Genomic DNA, 22,713 nt, shown 5'->3' on the forward strand with positions numbered 1-22,713 from the left:
TGACTAACTTGCTGAACAAAATGCGAAGAAGGCCCCTCAGTATTTGTAAGAACAGTCAACAACAGCTCTATGTCAGTTTAAAAATCCTGATAGTGAATCACAAATGAAGACGTACATTAGCGTCTTCCTTCAGAAACTGCTGTGGTCACTCAGCTCATCTGGTACATCTGACAGAGGTTTGAGGGTGGCTGTCAATCACAGCTGTCAAGCCAAGGCAGTAGTAGTACAGCCAAAATGATCGCATCTCTATAACCAATCCTGCATTGAGTGGGGTTAGGACCTCCTACCTTATTAACATATAGACAAAGACATAAAGAAATGAAGAAATGTGGAAATAAAGAAATATTGAAATGTAGAAATACAGAAATAAATAAATGAAGAAATACAGAAATAAAGAAATGTAGAAACAGAAATAGCCTAAATAAAAGTTGATGTATGAAAATGTATTTAAATACCTTCAAGATGTTAATTTATGTCCTTTTTTCATTACTAAAATCTATGTATTTTATTTATTTATGTATTTAATTATTTATTTATGCATTTATTTATGTATACTTGAGTCATTTTTCGTCCTCCATAGAAACCTTGTTTGCGCAACAATCAGTGCAGCTCACAGCCGCCAAAGTGTCTAGACTAGCACATGATGGTAGTCAGCCAATGGCTCCACCGCTCTCCTCGGGGGCCCCGTGTGTGTGTGTGTGTGTGTGTGTGTGTGTGTGTGTGTGTGTGTGTGTGTGTGTGTGTGTGTGTGTGTGTGTGGTGTGTGTGTGTGTGAGTGAGGAAGAGGGGGGGAAAAAAAGAAAAAGACAGAGAAACAGAGAAAGAAAGGGATCTGGGTTGCAGTTTGGTTTAGGTCTGAGTAGAGAAGCAGGAGTGCGATTCAGCACCGGGATTGATCCTCTTCATGTAGTTTCAGCTCGCATGGATATTTTGTTGGGATTGTAAAAAAAAAACAAAAAACAGAAGTGCACTGACATCTGAAGAAGAAGACAAGGATCCTGACTTCTAGTGCATTTATTGGGATTAAATCGCCTCGAAGTACCCTATGCTGAACGTATCGGTATAGAAAGTAGATTTGAGGTCGTTAAAAGTCCGAAACTGTTTCAGGCTGCGAGTTGCCGTCTTGGGCTGAAGGTTGCTGGCTTTGGATTATGTTACAAAGTATATTATGTTATGTTATTATGTATTCTACCTTTTTTATTCGTTCGTAGCAAATATATAAACAGTCCATTCCGCAGCGATCCGGGATAATAAGTCACAATTTGAGCCGCTTGATTATTTACAGTATAGTCGGTTAATTCATGCATTTTGATCGGAATGCTGCAGTGCATTTATTGCGCGGTTTTGTTGTTGTAGATGCGACAAAATAGCCTTCACTCTAATGTTGCGGTTTTGCCACCAATGCTCGTCAGTTGGCTGTGCATGCGTTGCACGGCATTTCACAGACATTAATGTTTTGCAACGACCGTAGAAGTATCTGTAATATTCGGATATCCGTACAAGAATAAAACCCCCATATAGATTTTCAAGTTGTCGTATGTTCAGGACGAAACGCTCAGGTCTTGTGCGGCGACTCTGGAGAAGCCGTTTGATCCCAGATAAAGAAGGGGAAGATGGAAATGGCAAAACTAGTGAGGGCTGTAGGGACGATCTGTTCGGCAACAACCCAGAGAAAATTCCCAAAACGGAGCTCAGACCGATGACCCCTAGCGGGTCTTTTGTGGGGGACATAGGGGGTGTGTGCACCCGGAGCCCCGTGGAGAACAGCGGCTTGGGGGTCACGTCGGACCAAGATGGGGGTGCGGTGTGCGTCCAGGAGCAGGGGAGCCCCCGCTCCATACAGGACAGCGAATGCAGGACTGTGACGTGCTGCTTATTTAAAGACCGGGACCACTCCGAGCTCAGGGGTCCAGAGACGGCTCAGGGTACCAGGGATCCGGGCTCGTGTCACTTCGTGTTGAGGAACCTTGGACCACGGGACAGCGGCTCTCCTGAGGCGCAGGAGGCGATGCCACGTGCGGTGTTAGAGCAAGAGCTGAAATCAGCCACATACTCTCTTTTAAAAAGGCTAAAGGAAAAGGCGCTGGATACCTTACTAGAGGCAGTGGAGTCCAGAGGAGGGATGCCGAGCGACTGTGTTATGGTTTCTCGGACAGAGCTGAGGTTGGGCGGCCATGTGGCATCTCCACAGCTCCTTGTATGTAAACTGTACCGCTGGTCCGACCTCCAGCACTCGGCCCAGCTCAAACCGCTCTGTGAGTGTAAGAGCTTTGGGGCCCTGGACAGTCCGTCAGTATGCTGCAATCCCTATCACTACAGCCGGCTCTGTGGGCCAGGTAAGGTTATCTACCGGGACATGCAAACTGTATTTGTTTGTAGCACCATACAGGCCCTTCTAGATGTTGCTGCTTGGTGTCACCAAGTAGTCCATTAACAGATGACCATAAGGCACAGGTGTTCTTTTACTCTCTTGTCTATCCCTTTTCAGGTTTTTTTTTTAAAGATATCTTGACGTCTATCGAAACAAACATGCAAGTAAACCCTGCAGATACAGCTCAATAATTATGCCAATCAATGTGCATTTAAATAGTCACATGATTATTAAGACAACTGAAAAGGTCATATTGATAGTTACATGGCAGAAATGAACTCTACAACCTTGTTTTATTTGCTTGGCTTACATTCATTCATATAGAAAGAAAGGGTGGCCATTTGATTAAGTAGTTAATGATTGCAGAAGTCATCCATATAGCAAGGTGAACAATAATCTCACATTGAGCAAAGGATATGAGCTGAGGTAGATTTGATGCCACATAAATGTGTAAATATTGTCCCATGCGGGAACATTTTACCACAATGCTTTGAAAATATTCAATCAGTCTGATGTCCCATTTAAAGATTCCCCTTAATAGACAGTTTTTGTCAGTGCTACACCAGAACATCGCTCACACTGGCCTTCAACATCTGGGCCTCACAATGAAGAAGTGTGTTTGTTTGGACTGCAGCAGTTCTTCCAGGTCTTCTAAGTTAAAGTCTTTAATTCAGTACCTAATAACTTTTAGCACATGGCATCTTTAGCATGTCTGAACATTTCATTGCGTCCAGTTAGATTGTTATTATGGCTGTGTTTGAGTTCTATGTCTGGTTTCAGGTTTATTGCCAGGTAGGTCAAACCATCAAGAATGTAAACATGTATATGATCATATAGACTCACTTAGAGATTTAGATCTGGTGCCATAGGTCAGTGTAGTTGGTGTTGTGGTAGAGAATAGAGCTTTATCTTCACAATCAATGAGCTATCTATGGCAGAACCTCCCTGACCTATATTAAACAGATTAAATTTTGGCAGGGGGCAGGCCTGTGATTTGGCAAACCTTAAACGCTGGGCCACTCGACCCTGTTGACCCGATGACAACGCGTGGTATCGTGTAAAGATGCAAGCGTCAGTATTTCTGTCTTCTCACTGGCACAGGAGGTGGATTTTCCATAACATCCATGTTTACTAGAGCCAGCTGGCTGTGACAGGCACTTCAAAGTCATAAGTCCAACAATATCATAATTCATAGCGCGCAAATGTAGTAAACTGATGCAGCTTTGGCCCTCCTGTCCCACCATGCTGTCTGACCTGATCAGAACTGTTTATATAGAGCTCCAGGGTTGTCAGTAAATCATGGTGTTTGTTAGTTTGAAGAGATTGTGTTAGGTAGAAGGTGTAAGAAGTTTGTTCCCCCTGCTGAAGTGGATGTGAGACTGTGATGTGTGAGTTTCTCTCCACTAAAACTAGCAAGATGAATTGTAAGAAGAGGGAGAGGGGCACATACCCCATATTGGGACTAAGGCTCGTAGTAGACATAGCTCACATGCGCTCATGCGTGGCCGATAGAGCTGGTATTTCTTTCATGCTATTCAAGAGGGGGGGCTTTGAATCAAGACCTTAATTACTGGTTTTGACATTGTTTGTAAATGGGGAAGTAAGATACATAGAATTATATAAGAACAGCATTCAATACATAAAATAGATCTTAACTGGAAAACATTTTAATCTCTTGTAAAACTTGAAACATGCCTAAAAACAAGTTTTTTTTAACTGCAGTTCAGTCTGCTTCTGTTTGATTCTAAAATGATTTGAAAATAAACTGCTGGTTTATGTTTTGTGTGAGAGATTTCTAAAGAATAAACCAGCATGTAATGTGTGGCAGAGAGCTTGCATTTAAGTGGACCAAAACTTTTTCCTTTTATATTGCCAGGCATTATACTTTTCGAATGAGATCAGTTTCAAGTTGCGCCTTAAAAGCCCTTTTGTCCTAAGGAGGTCCCCTCATGCTATTTAGGTGAAGGAGTGGTGATAATATACAGTTTGCATACTACTGGCGCCAGACTGACTAGCTGTGTATCTGAGTGACTGAGTTCAGATCCTGGCAATTACTGCCGCCACTCTTAAAGGACCCGCTGCTATTATGCTTTTCTCCTTCCCCTTTTCCCTGTAGGCGAGGTCACAGTGTGCTCACAAAGTTTTCTTTCCTCTGCTTTCCCTCTTGTGCAAGTTATTCTCTTCATTCCTCCTCTTCTTATTAGATAAAATCAAGGTCTCTGAACACAGTGAAGTTAAAAAGCAGAGATTTACTCTTGATTCAATAAACTACTAACTAAAAGTTATGGTTAGTCTCTGTGGTTGTAGTAATGGCTGCTTTAGTTAAATATTATGTCCTTAAATAACAGCAACTAATGTGTAGATTTCTGTTAATTTCATTAGGTTTTTAATTAGCTTTAATTAAACAAAATGATTTAATTCTGTTGGGCGGGCACAAAGCCTAAAAGTTAAGATGTGGTCTGATAACTAATCTGAAATGAAACTGTAAACTTGAAGCTTTATTCTGGCTTGAGTTTTGTTGTATAGACATGTTTCTTTTTGTTTCTATTACAGATTGATGACTGTGACTTCACACAGAACATAATGTAGTAAACAATGTTTGCTTAACTTTTTATTGCTGTAATATCAAACATTATCAGACAGGAGTCTTTACATAGTACGTGCAAAGAGGAGCATAGGAAGTACAAGATTTGAGCTACAAAGTAGTCACTGTTCCTTCACTGACCAGCTTTATCAGCCCGCAAGACACTTACGCCAGCGTTTTATCTTCTTAACATGCATTTTTTTCTTACACTATACTAGTCCAATGTATGCAAACATCACCTAAGAATTATTAGATAGATGTTTTTAGAACCCATATCAATTAATTCAAGTTTAAATGACATTGATATCTTTTGAATAGCATTTCTTCTCTTTATTAGGTTATTGACATGACTGTTTTGTGTTACAGAGTCACCCCCACCTCCTTATTCGAGGCTTTCCCCTAATGAAGAACACAAGCCACTGGGTAAGTGACAAACCTGAATCATTCCTTCTATTTCATCCCCAGTTATTGATGTTCATCTGAATTCTGCTGTTAAAATTATAGCCTCTGTGCTGTCACTTGTAACCAGTTAGACGTACAACTGTAATCACTTAATTTATCATCCGTTCTTTAATATTTATTATAACATCTGTAATGGAACTTGCAAACTGCAGGGTCAGTCTCTTGTTTTTAGACCTTGGCTTTACAGGATTATCTGAAAGAAGAAGCAGGAATAAAACAATGTGGGGAATTTTAATGGCCATAATTGGGCACAGTGACTGGCAATTCGCGTGGTAGCTTTGAGATGAGACCTAGGCCAGCATGTGGCATAATGTCAGAATGCCAGCCAGAGCCAGTGTAGGTAGTATGTACTGTGGGCTGCTGGGACTCTGGAGCCTGGCTGCTAGCTGGGGCTGCAAGCCTGAGTACAGCTGAGGTTTCTGGCGGCATTTGGAGGGGATGTCATCAGGTAAAGCCTCTTAATGAAGCTGCCATGTTACCCACAGTGGGATGATAGTCTTTGGTGGATTGGGGACATGATATTGACACTAAATAACAATGATTTTCATGTTTTAATGAAAAAAATAAGGAAAAGATTTATGGAGAAATGCCAACATTACAAAGAAGTGTCCACTGAGACTGATAGACCTGAGGAATAGTGAGAGTTCAGAGTGGCGGTTGTCACCGTCAAGAGATGAAACGCTGATTTCTGTTTTATTCCCTACAGATCTGTCAGACTCCACATTGTCTTACACTGAAACTGAGGCAGCCAGCTCACCAAACATCACACCAGGGGAATTCTCAGGTGGGTGTGTTTATCCAACTGCCGTCAGTCTCCAAATAAGGAGCTTATTTCCGAAACACTGATTTTAGAAATTAATGATTACCAGAAGTTTATCATCCCAGAGGATCTGGGTCGGTAAATATTGAGGTAATTTGTCAAATAAGGACTTCATTTTCTCACAGAACTTTAAGGTTTGTTTGTCTTTAATTTTATGCTGTACGTTTTGTAACAGTAGATGGTATTTGCTTTTTGTTGGCACAGTAGACAGACTGTATAGGTTTGGATGGTCAAATGTTGGCTTGACATACAGTACGTAGAAGTGAATATGGTTTCTTTCCCTTTAATGACATTTTTTAGGTACTAAGTTTGAACTGTAATCCTTTTTTTTACTTGGCTTTCAATACATGTCTGAGCAGCTGAAGTTCTGGTATTGGACACATACTAGCTTGAATCAAGAGGGACTAAGGAAACATTTTTCAGCTTCCACTTAAGGCACCATTTGCCCAAGTATCAGATTTAGTATTCTGCAGGATAAAAATAACTCAATGACAAAGTTATCCACTTGGGGAAGATCATTTTTACACAAATTAGGGGTTTGGCTCTATGATTAATTCATAATGTTTGAGCAGTGAAGAACCTATTTTACCTACAAGATATAGTGGCATGGGACTATGTTAATATGTAAATAAGAGATTAGTGTCTCATCCTGATGCGTTTGTTCCCCTGTGTCTTTTAATAAAGTCAGAATAGTAGAATACATGAATTCACAGAGCACTTTGTTGAGTGTTGCATTGTCCTGTTTTCAGGCTTTGACATAGTCTAGCTGGAAAAAAAACTAAAGGGAAGTATATTTCTTTAAGAGTGTACTTTAATAACAGTTCAGCACTGTATTCTGCATAGCTGTGGAGTGTATCTGGATGAATAGGCAAACTTACAAAGGTAATTTCATTTTGATGTTGTGCTTTATTCCTTCTCATTAAAGGCCATTATGAACAGTCCAAGCTTTATAGATAAAGGTTTCATTGTGAGCGGTGCAGAGGTTCAGCGGGGCGTGTGTGTTGGCCACAGAGCCGGCCTCCCCTCCTCTGTTTTTCTTTCAGAAATATTTGAGTGGGATCAAACTGTAATAAGATCCAAGCTCGCTCAGAAACACACACAAGCACACATACTTGTGCACATGCATGTGCACACACACTCACACGTACAACTCTATCTAGCTTGGCTGTAAGTGGGCTGCGGGGAGGGGTGGGTTCAGGGAAATGGAGTTGCTCCTGTGAATGGGGCCACACCAAAGGAAGCGAGTAGAAACAGTCCTGTCCTCTGATTTGAAATGAAACACTCCTTTCTCATGGCACAGAGTGAGCATGCCTCCCCCTTCACATTAGGGCTGCAGCCAGCGTGCATAGTATTATGTGGACATGGAGTCAGAGCCCTCATTTTGGGGCTTGCAGAGAACAGCATTTCCTGTTCAAGGGTCTGCCATGGCTCAGAGGCCTGGACACTGAGCAGTTGACATGGCTACCTGGCAGTGAAGTATTCAGTCAGCAAGGGCCCCCTCCTCCCTAGTACACATGCTGTCACCACCTCAGCATGGCCCGGCGACACTCCCTGAGTCAACAAATGAGGGGCTTGTCAGAGCGCGCACCACAATTCCTCAGAGACTGTGGTGAGGAGGGAGGATCTAGACATGCTAGGCTTTGGTTTCTTCCAACTGTGTTGCTGCTTGTACAGGCTGGGCCGGATCATTCTCTTTTGGCCGTGACACACTCAGCAACTTGGACTTTGGAAAGAGAATGACCAGTGCACCACAGGGTGGTAGTTTTTCTGTGCTGTGAGCTAATTTGTGAAGCCAGTTTGATTCTGATCATTTTTGCACAGTTTGGACAGTATGTTGATATGTGGTTGGTATTAGATACATGTTGAGTGAAACAAACCGTCGGCATCTTGTCAACGATACAGTTTCTCCACCAAGTATTTGCACTTATTTGTCAGAGCATTTTTGGTCATCATAAGACAGAGAGCCAGAGAGCCTCCTTATATAGCCTGCTTAGTTCAGCTTTAAGATACAGGCTTGTAATGCATATTGTCAAGTTATACTGTGTTGAACATGCTGCTGACCTGGAGATGACATTCTCTGTGAATCCCCCTGCAGCTTGGGTAGCAAGTGACTGTGTGTAACCGGAGTTGTATGGGATCCAGACTCCACCCCTGATACAGGAACAAGTAAACCTCTTAAAAGCAAGTCTGGGGGGCAATGGGTGGGTAGGTGGGGTGTAGTCAAATAATCAACTACAGTTTGCAGCCCAGGGCTACAGAAATACTCGCTGTGCATTCTTCTGCATCACACAATGGCAGAAAAACTGATCAGAACTGGTTGGTTTGGTCAAGCTCGTTCAACAACTTCAACCAATATACAGAATATATTCAAGGGAACTGGAAAAATACTTTTCCACTGGTTTTAGATTATTTGATACCTTTCTTGATACAAGAAGTATATTTGAATCAATACACTGCATGTTGTGAAGTTAATATTACAGTTACATTTAAGTGCAGATGCATTTCTCTGATTCCCTCGGGTTGATTCTTGCAGTTGTTTAACTTGCTGAAATGTTCTTAGCCATGCATTATTGTATTATCTGGTCATAGACATTTGGACCATTCACAGAGATTTATTTACACATGGCTGTGTCGCAGTGTGGGAGAAAGACAGCCCCAGTAGGCACCCTGTGATGTCTGTTTACGTCATGAGTGGACCCAGCTTTAAAGCCTGTACATACATAATATACCTTAGTACTATGTGTGCGAGGGAATGTGCCTTTGCCTGTGCTGCCCTCCCAGTCTGCCTGCACACCTGTTTCCTCACTGCCTGGGCCTCGTCGTGTGGACATCAGAGTTAAACCCTTTGAAGCAGGTCTCATTGCTTCCTGTATGACTGTCTGAGAGCCTTTTCCCCCCCTACACATTGACTTTATTATGTCAGTCACATTGTCTCTAACATTCAGTGCGTTGACATGCACCTGAGTAACAGGGTTACAGCAGGCTTTCTCCTGCAAGCTGGTTCCTTAAATGTCATGTAAACGAGAAACCTGGTTATCATAATCGGGGCAGGGGATTAAGGAAACCTGATTTCAGCTAGATTTCTCCTGGAGAAAGCTGATCTCTTGGCCATGTATACAGGCAAAGTCCTACTGAAATAGAAACTGACACAAAGCAGCTTGCAGAAGCCTATATATGGTAGTTTCCACCGCTCAACATTTGACTATATGTTCAATTAATACACATTCACACTCCGCTCTGTCTGTCTGCCTCTTCTCTCACTGTACTGTCAGTCTGCTCCGACACACACACACACAGAAATCTGATTGACTGATCTGCTGCAACCAGATTACTACAGGGCATGTAAACGCGTTCTCCGATTACCTGCAGAACCTGGTTTCTCTGAGTAACCCGGTTACTGGAGTCCATGTAAACACACTGATAGGGGGCTCTTCATGTTTGACACTTCTTCTTCATAATGCTGCTTTGGCCAGGTCTTACTCTGAATGTGAGGAAGTGTACCGAGATGCAACTTCAGAATGTAAATCATTGTGGATATGGTCTTTGTTAGAGTGATGTGTCATTGTTTGATGTGCACAATGAATGACGCCGTCCTGCCCTGTGTGCACTGTAAGATCATGGCTCCAGTCTGCCTACATTCTTGACTCATCAGAGGTTGTGTCCTCAATCTACCCATTGGAATTTGTCAGCATAACACTGTGTGTACACGCTCATGTTGGTGCGAGTTGACATCACCGGTGTGAATAGAGGGGCTCCCTCGGATTCACTGGGTCAAGCGACCAGAGGACATGCAAAGTGACCTGAGTCACTGTCCCTTTTTTTTTTTATGTTCCTCTTTTCTTCCCCTTCCTGAGAATGTAGGAAAGTTGGACAGGAGGAGCGGAAAGTTTGAAAGTTGCTGGACATGGATTGCACAGAGTGCTGTTGCTCTTACTGAAGGGAAGAGGACATCAGCAGGTAGTCAGGGTTCCCACACAGTAATCATACCAGATTCTCCTACGTCTGCCTGCCTGTCTCCGGAGGAAAGGCCAGCGCAGTCTCTCCGCCTGTCTTGTCTGCAGACAGGCACTGTGTCAGGTCCACTCTGTTATTGACTGATTCTTCCAGGCAGAACAAGGCAGTTAGTAGATAGATGGGAAGGGCTTCATGTGAGTCACAAAACAGATTGCTCAGGGAAATTGCGGTGTACTGTGCGCAGGTGCTAGGACGGCAAACAGGCATCTGTAAAGGTTTTGTTTATACATTTTTAAGTCTCTGTTTCTTCCTTTGGGTCCTCGTATGAGTCCAGATGCATGCCTGCATACTTTCACACAGAAAAGCAAAGCAAATTGAATTGTGCAGTCAATACTAATCACAGCCTGCCTGTCTGTGTCAGGAAGAGGCCAGCACTAAGCATTAAACCATTCCCTCTGTCTGTGTCAGAGACAGTGGAAATGCATGGAATAATTAGACAGTCTAATCAAGGCATGTGATGCGTCTCTTGATTAAAGCAGATTAGACTGGGCCCGTACTTGTTGATCTGACTTTGAAGGCATGTGATTCCGCTTCTGCTAAAGGAACAAATTAAATAGCATATCTACTGTACACATGTGAAAATATTTGGGATAGATTGCACCTCTAATTTGCGCAGAAGTGTCTCATTATGTTTTTCCGTATTAGATCATCTATTTAGTTCATTGCGGTGGCTTTGGTATTTTATGGATGGCTCTTTTAAGTTGTGCTCTATTTTTTTTCTCTGCTGAGCTTAAGTGTGACGCTGAGTGACATAATATAGCTGACATCATTTACAACACACCCAAATTCAGAGCCAAATAATTAATTTATAGTTGCCCTGTACAACTCAGGAACCGTTATGTTCAGTGAGCCACTAATAATTTATTTGTAGGGTAGTGTGTTTAGTATTTACAGCATATCTATTTCCCATCTTGATGTTGCAGCAGTACTCTGACTTTGAAGTGCTCAGTGAGAGGTATGGTCTGATGGGGTGACAACTGCATCAGCATGTGGGCTCTGTCCCCCTCCCTACCCCTAGGCATGATCCCCCCCCTCCTCCATCCCACAGAGAGTGATGCAGCCAGGGCTCATCTCCCCCTGCAGCCTGGCACATGGCCTCAGGTTTCCACCGCAGCCCTGAGCCTTCCCAGCGCCTCGCCGCCCACACTCCCTCAGGAGCCCCAGTGCTCCAGGATACGGGATGTGGAAATAATGTGACTCGAGTGCTTCCACCCTGCCTCCCGAAATCAGGTTTTGCGGATTGTTTATTTGAGGGGAAGGAGGCCTCAGACAAACATCCTGTTTTAAAAAGCTGCCTGGGTTTTGTAGCAGTGCAAGGCGGTGAATTGCCCCTTTGACAGTGGGGGGAGACTGAGGAATGTTGAAGAGAAGGCCAGCATCTCAGGGGACATAAGGGGGCTCTCCTCACCCGTTTGTCATGTCCAGTTTGCAGAGTCCGTTTTAAGCAGGGTGGGGGGTGGAGGGTTGTAGCTATACATCCTGAAGGGTCCTGTGCTCTATTCTCTCTGTAGCAGTGTGAAGCCTGTACCCACAGTCCTCGTCTCAAGTATCCGTTCCTGTCCTGGGAGGCTGGCTTCCGTTTCCCCTTACGTAACACACATACACATAGAAAAAGAGCCATTGATAAGAGCGATAAGGCCATTTTTCATTTTCCCTTTCTCAGCATTGTTAGACTGTGGTGTGTCAGAAATCCACTTTCAACTTTTTCTCTCAGGGGTTACGACTTTGAAGATTCTCAGTAGTGTCCCCCACAGCTTACATGACCTATTAGTTCATTAATATGAGGTGTTTGTTGTTGTGTATAGGAGGGTGTGTATGTGTTTGTATGCATTTGATTGTTAGTGATTTGATTGCAGTCTAGGTTGTTTCCCCTCAAATTGCAAATAGGTTGTCTGACCATTAGATTGTGATCTTTTCTTTTTGTTCTAGTTTCTTTGAGTTTGAGGACTTGAAGATGTGAGCCAAGTCAACATTACAGCAACCCTTATTATAGGTTTATGGTAGAGCAATCTCCTTAGTGTGGGCTGTCTGTATCAGCGGAAATGCAAGTCAGAAGTAAGCACTTTTTAATTTGTCACATAGATGCAAAGGAGGGAGTCATGTTGTCATTGTGTTTAATTTTTTTGCACTGAATTTTCTCTGAGAGATGATTTTCAGTCAGCACTGGCAACACAGGTCCTAGACGTGGTGAGGTAATGTGACCTCTACGTGCAGAGTGAAAGCCATGCTAATCTAAAGCAGTCCTTGGAGAGGCCTGAAACCCCTTACATGTCAACAGAAACTAGCCTGCTGAGCTTAGTATTTATCTGTCTCCACTTGGCAAGCCAGTGTGGTGCCAGTGCTGCTGGGTGTTTGACTAACTTCTGAAGGGCTCACAGATAAAGATTAATCTACAGCCTAATACATAACTATGAGTCTAAGCTCACAGTGCTGTGCTTGTCATTTGAATTTACAGAGCGTACTGTGCTCAACGAGGATAAGGTGGACTGTGTTTCATTTTAAGTCTCACCACACAGATAGAAAGTACAGTCAGTAGAAATAACAGGTGTGCTTAGGCTATAATTTTTGCCCCATATTCTACCTTAGCAAACAAAGTGAGTGAGCTAATCTAGTCGTGTGCTCACGGAAGGTTGCTGTTGCCATCTTCACTCCCTTCACACCGCAGCGCAGCACCCGCCTCTACCAATAGCGCCTCTACCAATAGCGCCATTCATTCAGCTCAGGGCACAGGGTTACAGCAACAAATAAAGAGCGTGCAATGCCATTAAAAATGTATGGAATGTCCAACTGTTAGTTTAGTGTTTTATGGTGCCTCCTCTCAAGGCTGAGAGGGGGAACAATACTTCCATTCGAGCTGGCCACTGTAAATGTGCTAGCCTTGCATTGCCTGGCAAAGCGTAGTGAAGGAGGTGCCAGTTGTAGATGCTGTTTTTATTTTCTGACCATTTTACCCACAATTATAAATCCAGACACTGGCCTTGGCCAGCTATGATTTAGGCCTGTGGTCTGATTGCTGGCTAAAATAGATTTAAGATTTTTTTCCCTTCCTCCCCAGAGGAGCATTGACAGTTGTGCCTGAACCTATGGCTGTCAGTATTTTTAAAACTCAGAATAGCCAGCGCATTCTTTGAGCCTCCAGAATGCTGTGTGTGGATTAACTGTAGGGGCCCATGTCATTCGACATCTCTACACAAGCCTTTTACAGCTAGAGGGAAATGATAGGAGCTCATTGTGGACGAGTGAACAGTAAACTCACCCCAGAGTACCCAGGCCTGGTTAATTTTCTCTCTACTGTACACATGTAAACTGAGAGACAGGGACTTGATTTTCTCTCTTTCCTTATCTTGAACTTGATCTACTGGAGATATATCTTCATTCCACTCCCATGTCCTAACATGGGGCCAAGTATGATAGACATAATTTGGAGCCTTTGATCTTGTTCCTGAAAGCTGATGCCTTTTAAATCTACCCAGAAAACCTTTTTTTTTTTTGAGTGATAGTCTAGGAAAACATGGCTGATAATATATTGTTTACAACGGCTTAGCTTACCGTACTGACCAGGCACTGCACACACAGGTATTTTATTTCCTAAGCATGTACAAGTATGTGTGCCCCCGACAAAGCAAATTGTACTGTTGCAAGTTGTAGTTTTTACAAGTTGTAAACACGCTTATGTGAAAATTCTCATTGACTATATTCCCCAGGGAAAATTATATTTACTTTTGTAATGTGTGTTTTACTTATCTTTTATTTGTGTGCATTCTGAAGTCTTGGCTGTGTGGCTCAGTACGTGCAGTCAGGCTGTCGCATTTCAGGGTACGGTTTAGATTAGAGGTCTGGCTGTAGCTTCCCCCTCTTCCCCTCTCTGTGACTGCCAGCACATAATTTACTTAATGAAATCCTGCCATTCCCTTTAGCTTCAAGATTTTTTGCAGATGTTGACAGGGAAGGACTTTGTGAATTATTGGAAATGTTCACTCCTGCATTTTTAATGAATGTCTTGCTTGTTGTGAACGGGTTGACTTGTCGGAGATGGGGGAAACAGTTGTCTTTGTTTGGGGAGCTGGTGTCTGGATGCCCGCGGTGGAGCAGTGTGGGTTACAGCCCAGCAAGTGTTGTGATTGAAACAGAAACTCTGGTGCCACATTATCCTGACAGAACACATTCTCCTCACAGACTCTGATCCACTGGGCCGATCAATAGGAAACCATTGTTTGAACGGCAACTATGTCCATCATAGCTGCTCCACCTTCCAGCCCGGTGGAAACCCAATACCTACCTTTCGCCTTAAATTAGTCAGACTAATATAACTCGTAATAATAGAGTTCCTTGTTATTGTTCATTTGAAACCAAGCCTTCGACATAGCTTGAGTATATAGGCCCGCTAACGTTGGTTTCCTCTCTCAGTATAGGGTCTTGCCTTTCCCATAAGGGAAGTGCGTTGACTCTGATATTATACTATGGGGCAGAAAAGTATGAATAAAATAAAAGAAATGTTTTGCACCAACAATGTTTGATTTGATGATACAATTTAAACAAGCAAGATTTTTAAAAGACAAGAAAGAACTAACCTACTTGCTGCACCCCCGCCCCCCACAGTCCTAAGCAGAGTAGGAAGTTAGGAGGCACAGTGAGGAGGAGGGGGAGTTCAGGAATGTGCAGGGTCTCCTCTACTCAAACGCTCCAGCCTACTTGGCTCGAACCTCCCTCGCACACTCGCAAACAAACACGATTACACTCACACACACACAGACACACACAGACACACACCAACAGATAGGTTGTATGGGGAGGTGAAAGGGCACAGCCACCCAGCAGGATGTTCACTGAGTGTTTTGCTTTCGGTGCTCTTCTCAGACATCGCCGGCCTTTAACACGGCCTGTACATACGACATCCACAAACATCCCCCACAGTTTTGACAGTGCTTTTTACATGCCCTGAAGGACTCCTCGCATCACCACCATCACTTGTGTGCTCTGTGTCTCTGACACATTGCAAAGCTTTGGAGGAAACTTGAAGGAAATGAACAGCACATTCTCTTCCCTTGAAAATAAAAAGAAAAAAGAAAGCTTTCTCTCTCAAACCAGCGGCCTCTTACTCGCGCGCACATATAAGCCTCCTTAGCTTCCTGTGCTTTTTACACCCGCTGTTATTTATTGATTTAATTTATGGATTCTGTTAGTTATCTGCTATCAGGGGTACAGCACTTTTCCTCCCTCAAGGGGTCATCCCGAAACAGAAACGGAGGGAAAGTGGAGAGGAAGTAGATGACAATGTAAAGCATTCCCATTGTGACCAGCCACGCTTGGTGACTGGATTCAGTTTCTCAGGCCTTTTGCTCCCACAGTGTTTTCTCCCAGCATGTATCTCTCTCTCTCTCTCTCTCTCTCTCTCTCTCTCTCTCTCTCTCTCTCTCTCTTTCTATCTGTCTCTCTCTATCCCTTGCTCTCTCTCTCTATCAGCATAGAAAGGGCAGACCTCAGGGAGAAAAATCCATACACATATAAGAGCAGCTCCAGTTAGCGTGTCTGACTGATAAAGCCGACTTTGATGGCAGAGATAGCCCAGACGCCAGCCTAAATGTGGCCTGCACAGGGGTTATAGTCGGCCTGTAGGAACCATTGTCTACAGAATTAAAGCCATACCATACTCTGAACAGAAGGGGGGAGGCTTTTGCTTTAGTTCCACTTTGTTGTTACAGTTGTAAAAGAAAGTCTAAATCTAACAAATGATGGGAGGGAGGGATGCACAGGAATGTACAGGTCAGTTTGGGTAAAAAAAATTAGTTTGTCCTAAATATTCACACACACAACCACAATGCACACACACACACACACACACAGGACACACAGAGTCCTCCTATCCCCCTCCTCACCCCCCAGCCCCCCAGCCTATCAGTTCATTGGTAGAGTCTAATAGCTGGAGGGGAATCTAATCCTTGGCACAGGATGAGAGACTGCTGCTCCCCCTCCTCTCCTTGCTGCTCTCCTCCCCTCGACTGGGCTGCTTAAAGGGACTGGCAACAGTGTTTTGTTTTTTTTTTTCTTCCTCCTCTGCAAAGTTTTGGAGGAATGAGTTCATCTCTGCTCCCCGCTCCGGATTAGGAGAGATGAAGTATAATGGAGGTGGCCCCGGAGCTTGGTGGGGAGATGTTAGCACGGAGGGGAAGCTGTTGTTTGTCTGCCTGTCCCTGACACTCGGCCTCCCATTCATCTCACTCCAAGGCTGCGGAGCTGTGTTTACCCCGGGGCAGCTCTTTTCTGCTTCTCCCGCTGCCCTTTTCCCCCACTCCTTTTCATGCTGTCTTTAAAAGCATTACTGGATGATCATCAAGGATTGCCATTGAAACTTTCAAGCCCCCATTTCTGTGTACTTAGTAGTAATTATCCAGACTCGCCCTCAAGTGCAGGGAACTCATTGCAGAGCGTTCTGCTTTTTTTTTTCCATATGTAAACCTGTGGAAAAGGCTCGGGCAAGCTACATAGGCATATTCAAGGGCTGTGTTAATGGCATGTACTTCACTCATAATAGAGGAAAATGCTATAAATAACAGCTATAATTACAACAAATATTTGGTTTGTTTTGCCTACGACAATCATAGTATGTTATTATTATTATTATTATTATTAGTAGTAGTAGTAGTAGTAGTAGTAGTAGTGGTGGTGGTAGTAGTAGTAGTAGTAGTAGTAGTAGTAGTAGCAGTATCTCCATACCAACACCTACGTTTTTCATGCAGAATAATTATGCTACCAGTAAGCAGTGCCACTTATAGCTGACATTTCCTTTCTGAGGCACTTAAGCATGTGTCACTGTTTGCTCTCTGGGTTCCAGCGAACTGATATATAAGTCTGTAATTGTTGTCAGATCTGATGTCCTGGGTTTGATACTCTGAATTCCTCCAATCAGACAGGCCACAAGGAAACAGAAAAAAAATCAACATTTTCACATGGTTTCCATGGAGCTCCCGCCTTGTTATGGAAATCAAACTCTGCACACCAAATGCTGCCTGTTGGAGTAGTGTTTATTAAATATCCGTGTTTACTGTGTGATTGTATGTCAACATGTAGTGCGTGCAAATACAGACATTCAAGGCTACTTTCTGTTTGATAAAATGTATTTGTGGGCTTTTTATATTTTGAGTGTTGTAATCTGTTTTCTTATTTCTTGACGCTTAAGGGAAGCCAAATACAGACCGTCCTTATCATACTGGTAGAACACTGGTAGCTGTTTATTCCACATATTTCCTTTTGTAGACCAAATAGCTTCCACAAGTATGTCCACTTTTTTGCTACTACTAGTTTGAGACTGGCTATATAAGCCATTAGAGTTGATTAACTCCTTCACATGTTCAGATCATTGCCTCTGGCTGTAGGAACAGGAAGTGTAGCGGCCGTACTCTGGCTGCGTCCATCGACTGTGAGACTGACACTAAGAGGAGAGGCTTTTGAGAATAAAATAACAATAATAACATGCGCTACTATTCTAATGGGTAAACGGAGCTGTTAAAAGGTGGCAGGGTTAAATGGATGCAGAGCACCAGTAATTGCTCCCATCCCATCGTGGCTCCGCCCTGAGCAGACCCTCTGAAAGCCCAACATGGTGTCGAAGAGAGTTGGGTGTCTCTGCTGTGGTCAGAAGGGAGGGAGTCATACGCCCTCCCTTCACCGCTTCATGTCTGACGTTAAGGTTTGGTCTGAATCTTGGTCTGGCCTGTATCTGTATCAGTTTCTGGTCATATACTATTAATTAAACCTGACTTACTCATTAAACTTGACTCCATACTCTCTTATATCATTCTTGGAAAAGGTAAACATTTACAGAACATCCAAACATGGCTGAGGAAACGAGGCTTTCCTTGAAAGACTCAGAGACTGAGCAGTTGAAGAAGGGCATGCGACTCAAGCTCTGGAGTGTAAAAAAGCTGTAGTTGCTGTGGAGATATTATCCAAACAGTCTGCCAATCGGTGATAGCTCTGCTCTGTTAAAGAGATCCTAATGAGTTCTTCTCTCAAAGCTCTCACCTCAGCGCCCCCCGTAGCCAAAACACACAAGTTCAGGACAAAAACACAAACAGACCGGCTGATTTTCTTCCCACTCCAAACATACACATGTGCGCACAGGCACACGTAGACGCTTAACACAACAGGGCAACAGGAAAAGGCCTGGCTCATGGTGTGCTCATTGTCTTCCCTGAGGCTCAGGCTTAACATTAGATACATTTCTAACCTTTGTCCTGCTCATTCCTCTTCCTGGTCTTTGCAGTCTTACTGGCTACCTTCGTTCCAGGCTACATGTGAAAAGTAGATACCGTTGACCAAATTGTTTTTGCTTTATGCTCCCCATCTAAAAAGGAGGAGACGGTAGCCATTTGGCCTTTTGTGTTTGTGTGCACAGTTTCAAAGTGAGTTTACCTTGATGTGTGGGCTCCATTTGATTTGAGACAATAGAGGGCCATAAACAAGTTGGGGCTGCGTTCTTTGTGTGGCCGAGCCGCGCTGCAGTAAAAGCTGAGCTCAGAGTGGAGGAGCTGGAGTGTGGAATTCACTAATGGCACATGCATGTTGGGGCCCCTGAAGAGAGGGGGTCATTTCAGCCATCAGTGTGTGCGCAAACACACAGAGAGCCTGTCTGCAGCTCCCCCCACCCCACCCCCCCACCCCCAACCCCCCAGCCCCACACATCCCCATTCATTCACTCACTCTTTTCCTCCCCCTCCACAACACAGAGAGCCTTGAACCAGCAGGCGTTTTGTCTGTGCAAGTCTGGTCAACGTTTTTGCTAATCTTTGTATAAACTTTACTAATGTGGGTCACTCAGCAGAAAGGTTTAGTTGGATGGGAGGTGAGCGAGGCATTTTGTTGCTGTGTGGATCTGCGATGCTCCACCTTAAAGGCGTTTGTTAATGGGGCGGGCGGTCATTAAGCCCTGAGAGCAGAGAGACTGAAAGGAATGGGGCCACAAGCCCAGGCTTTAAATCCTCTGTGCCAATAGACTCTCTGAAGCAAAATAATGGCATCACTCTGTGTGTGAGTTAATGGGAGCTGATAGCATGAAGGCTGGGGGGTCAGCGGGTCACGGGCTTGTGCTAAGTTGTCAGGGAGCTGAATGCCGTCCCTGGGCCCACAGCAGGGGGAAGAGCTGGGTGGAGGGGGAGGGGGACCCCCTGCCTGGCCCTCTCCCGTTAACCCCACTCTACTGGAATGTGAGGAAGATGAGGGAAGAGGAGAAAGAGGCACCCTCATTCTTCAGGAGTAAAGGGTGAAGAGACGGATGTGAGCTCATGGAACTCTCTGTGCTTTTTCTTCCTTTTATTCCTCATCCACCAACCAACTCTTCTCTCGTCCTACCACAGATTTTATGAGCAATATAAATGTATGACAGCTATGAGCAGTGTGGACTGGAGCAGCCTCTGAAAGTAGTCGGCAGTGCTTGTGTGTCTCCTCAGTACGGTGAAGATAGAACTCTACCTAGGGAGCAGTAACTCACTTCGGAGTGCTGAGGGCTGTCACTGAAAAGAGTTCACAGACTGCAGCCATGAAAACTGGATTAACAAGCTGATTTACTGGACAGAGATGTTTGGGAACGAGATGCCAACTTTGTTCCACTGCGAAAAGAAAAAAGAGTTTTTGTCGTCAGCTGTGTTTATTGTCACTTGAGTAAAAATGTGCAAAGGCTTAACACTGATTTTCATAAAGTTGTTAGTAGATTTTCAATCTTCCCCGAACACACTGGAAGTGCTTATTTGCCAATTTTCAGTGGAAACACTGAGTATAATCCTGAATTCATTTTAGTAAACAGGAGCTGTTTTGAAAGTGCATGTGTGAGCAGCAGTGAGTGGCTCCGTGCTGGCTGGTCAGTGTTTAATCATTACAGTGCCCTCTTGAGGCAGAGGGGGGAACTGCGGGTCTTCAGTTGGACTGACCTCACTACACCCTCCACCCCCAGGATATGTATAGTAGCCCATGTGTGTCTATGTGGTTGTGTGTTTGTGTGTGTGTGCTGGACGGATGTGCATGCAGTGGTATTTATACAAGGCTTAGATTTCAATACAATGCCTCCTTCAGTATTTATAGTGCGACCATCTGCTCTGAACAATAAAAAGAGATAGTTAATCCCTTAAAACTTAAGCCTTCCTTTTTACTAGCCCTGTTTGCTTTTGTTTATATTTTGTTTCATGAGTGTCTCTCCGTTTCTGTCTCTTCTAGATGCCAGTATGTCTCCTGATGCCCCTAAGCAAAGCCACTGGTGTAACGTGGCGTACTGGGAGCACCGCACACGTGTGGGTCGCCTCTACACAGTGTACGAGCACTCCGTCAGCATCTTCTATGATCTACCTCAGGGCACGGGCTTCTGCCTGGGCCAGCTCAACCTGGAACACCGCAGCAGCACCGTTCAGCGCACACGAGGCAAAATCGGCTACGGCATCCTCCTCAGCAAAGAGCCGGACGGCGTTTGGGCGTATAACCGCAGTGAACACCCCATATTTGTCAACTCCCCTACTCTGGATGTGCCTAACAGCAGAACTCTGGTGGTGCGAAAGGTGATGCCAGGCTACTCCATCAAGGTGTTTGACTATGAGCGTTCGTGCCTCCTGAGGCACACCACAGAGGCTGACCTCCTGGACGGACCCTATGACCCCAACAGTGTGCGCATCAGCTTCGCTAAGGGCTGGGGCCCCTGCTACTCAAGACAGTTCATCACCTCCTGCCCCTGCTGGCTGGAGATCCTCCTCAACAACCATAGATAACACAGACGGACCCCACAAACTATCCCAAATATCATCTACCTAGATTTAATATAAAGTTTTATATATTATATGAAATATATATTATACTTGTAAATACGGAGTCATTTTTACAATGTAATTATTTATGTATGGTGCAATGTGTATATGGACAAGAGGAAAAAACGGAAAATGCACTTTGGCTTATATATATTATATATATAAATATATATAAAGATAAAGAATCTTTCAATACCAACTTGAGAAATTATACAGCAAAATTAGGATGAGCCTGGATTTGGTGTATAGTTTTCATATACTATTAATATCCAGACAAAAAGCTAACACCATTCACACATTGATAATAAAGTATTCGCATAATAATTCTCTTTGTTTGGTCTGTATCATTAGCTCTTTGTTTACAACACATTTAGTGTCTATCTACATTATTTTTATGGTTTCTTTAGACACTATACCTGATGTGATTTTCTGAAGAAACTGGCATTTGATGTTTATGCCAGGTATTTTCCCAGTCAACGCCCTGGGAGCGGATATAAAAATCTGAGATAAACTGGTCCAACTAAATGTTTTCATGCAGAAAATAAGAGCTGCCATGTCACTGTTGTTTATTAATAGTGGTCATTCACTAGTTATGGGAACATAGAGGAGTTTCTTAAAAGACTCAGCACTTAAGCGATGATGTTTATATTTCAGTAACATCTACAGTGTCAAACACAGGTTATAAGTAGATTTTAATAAAAGCTATCATGAAAGAAGCTAGCTCAACTGATCCACATGTCCTTGAGGTCCTAAGGAGCCCCGGTGATGAGGGCTAAGAGGAGATGGTGTCGTGGGGGGATAGTGTAGGAGGAAATAATGAAACTACTCAGGCTCAGCAGTTAGGAGGTCCCTCCAAAGGTGTCCCTACTTCAGCACATCATGGTTGGCCAGTGGTCACCGGTCTCGCCTCACACAGCCAGCTGGTCTCACAATGGACGTTGTTATAACTGACCAGGGATGCGGCACCCTGAAACCGCCACAGTGATCCTGGAATGTATGCAGAGAAACCAAGAAGTTTTACAAGCCTACTGGAATCTTAAAAACTACAGCCAAGGTGGATGTGGTTTAGCTGGCTTCCTTCATAATTGCTGGTGTTGGGTTGTCAGATTGGCGGTGGTGGTGGTAGTGAGGAGGGGAGGGGGGTATAAGTCTCTGCCAACATTCAGCAATAGAGGCATTCAGTAACACTCTGATTCTGGTTTAATGAGAGCTGAACTGTGCAGTTATGAGGATACACATTTTTAAAAGTGGGACTCTGAGACATCAAAACTGTTGGATGAGTTTTTTTTGAAGTGTGTGAACGAGGTGTCTCGAGCAGAGATGCACAACGAAGAGAGAATTGTTTTGTTTTTTTGATGACAGGTTGTCATATCTTTTTGTTGAAAATACAATTTTCCAACCTGAGTGTGCTGCTGAGTGCGGCGTCTTTTCCTTCCCCTCCTCCATAGAGGCTCAGACAGCCTCCTCCAGGCCTGCTGTCTGTCTGGAGCCAAGACTGTGTAGAGTTCAAACAGCAGAGAGGAGTGGCTCCACTCCGCCTCTGTCTCTGCCTCCGCTCTCTTCTCGACAACTGGGGGCCATTATCCTGCTCCTTTGTGTCTGTGTTATGGGAAAAGGGCCCACATCACCACTGGAGAGGAACTGGCAGACAATTATATGGGGTGGCGAGGAGCTAAGA

The 22,713-nt window shown here is 43.9% G+C and overlaps 1 protein-coding gene across 1 annotated transcript; it reads left to right on the plus strand.

Annotated features, from left to right (window-relative positions):
* The first annotated feature begins 823 nt into the window (after window positions 1-823).
* smad6b (SMAD family member 6b) lies at window positions 824-21,359 on the plus strand. Its single transcript, XM_044357333.1, has 4 exons — window positions 824-2,336; window positions 5,322-5,378; window positions 6,124-6,201; window positions 20,458-21,359. The coding sequence occupies exons 1-4, from the start codon at window positions 1,538-1,540 to the stop codon at window positions 20,997-20,999; spliced, it is 1,476 nt and encodes a 491-aa protein (XP_044213268.1). The 5' UTR covers window positions 824-1,537; the 3' UTR covers window positions 21,000-21,359.
* The last annotated feature ends 1,354 nt before the right edge of the window (window positions 21,360-22,713 follow it).

The sequence above is a fragment of the Thunnus albacares genome, chromosome 7 (assembly GCF_914725855.1).
Source record: "Thunnus albacares chromosome 7, fThuAlb1.1, whole genome shotgun sequence".
NCBI lineage: Eukaryota > Metazoa > Chordata > Actinopteri > Scombriformes > Scombridae > Thunnus > Thunnus albacares.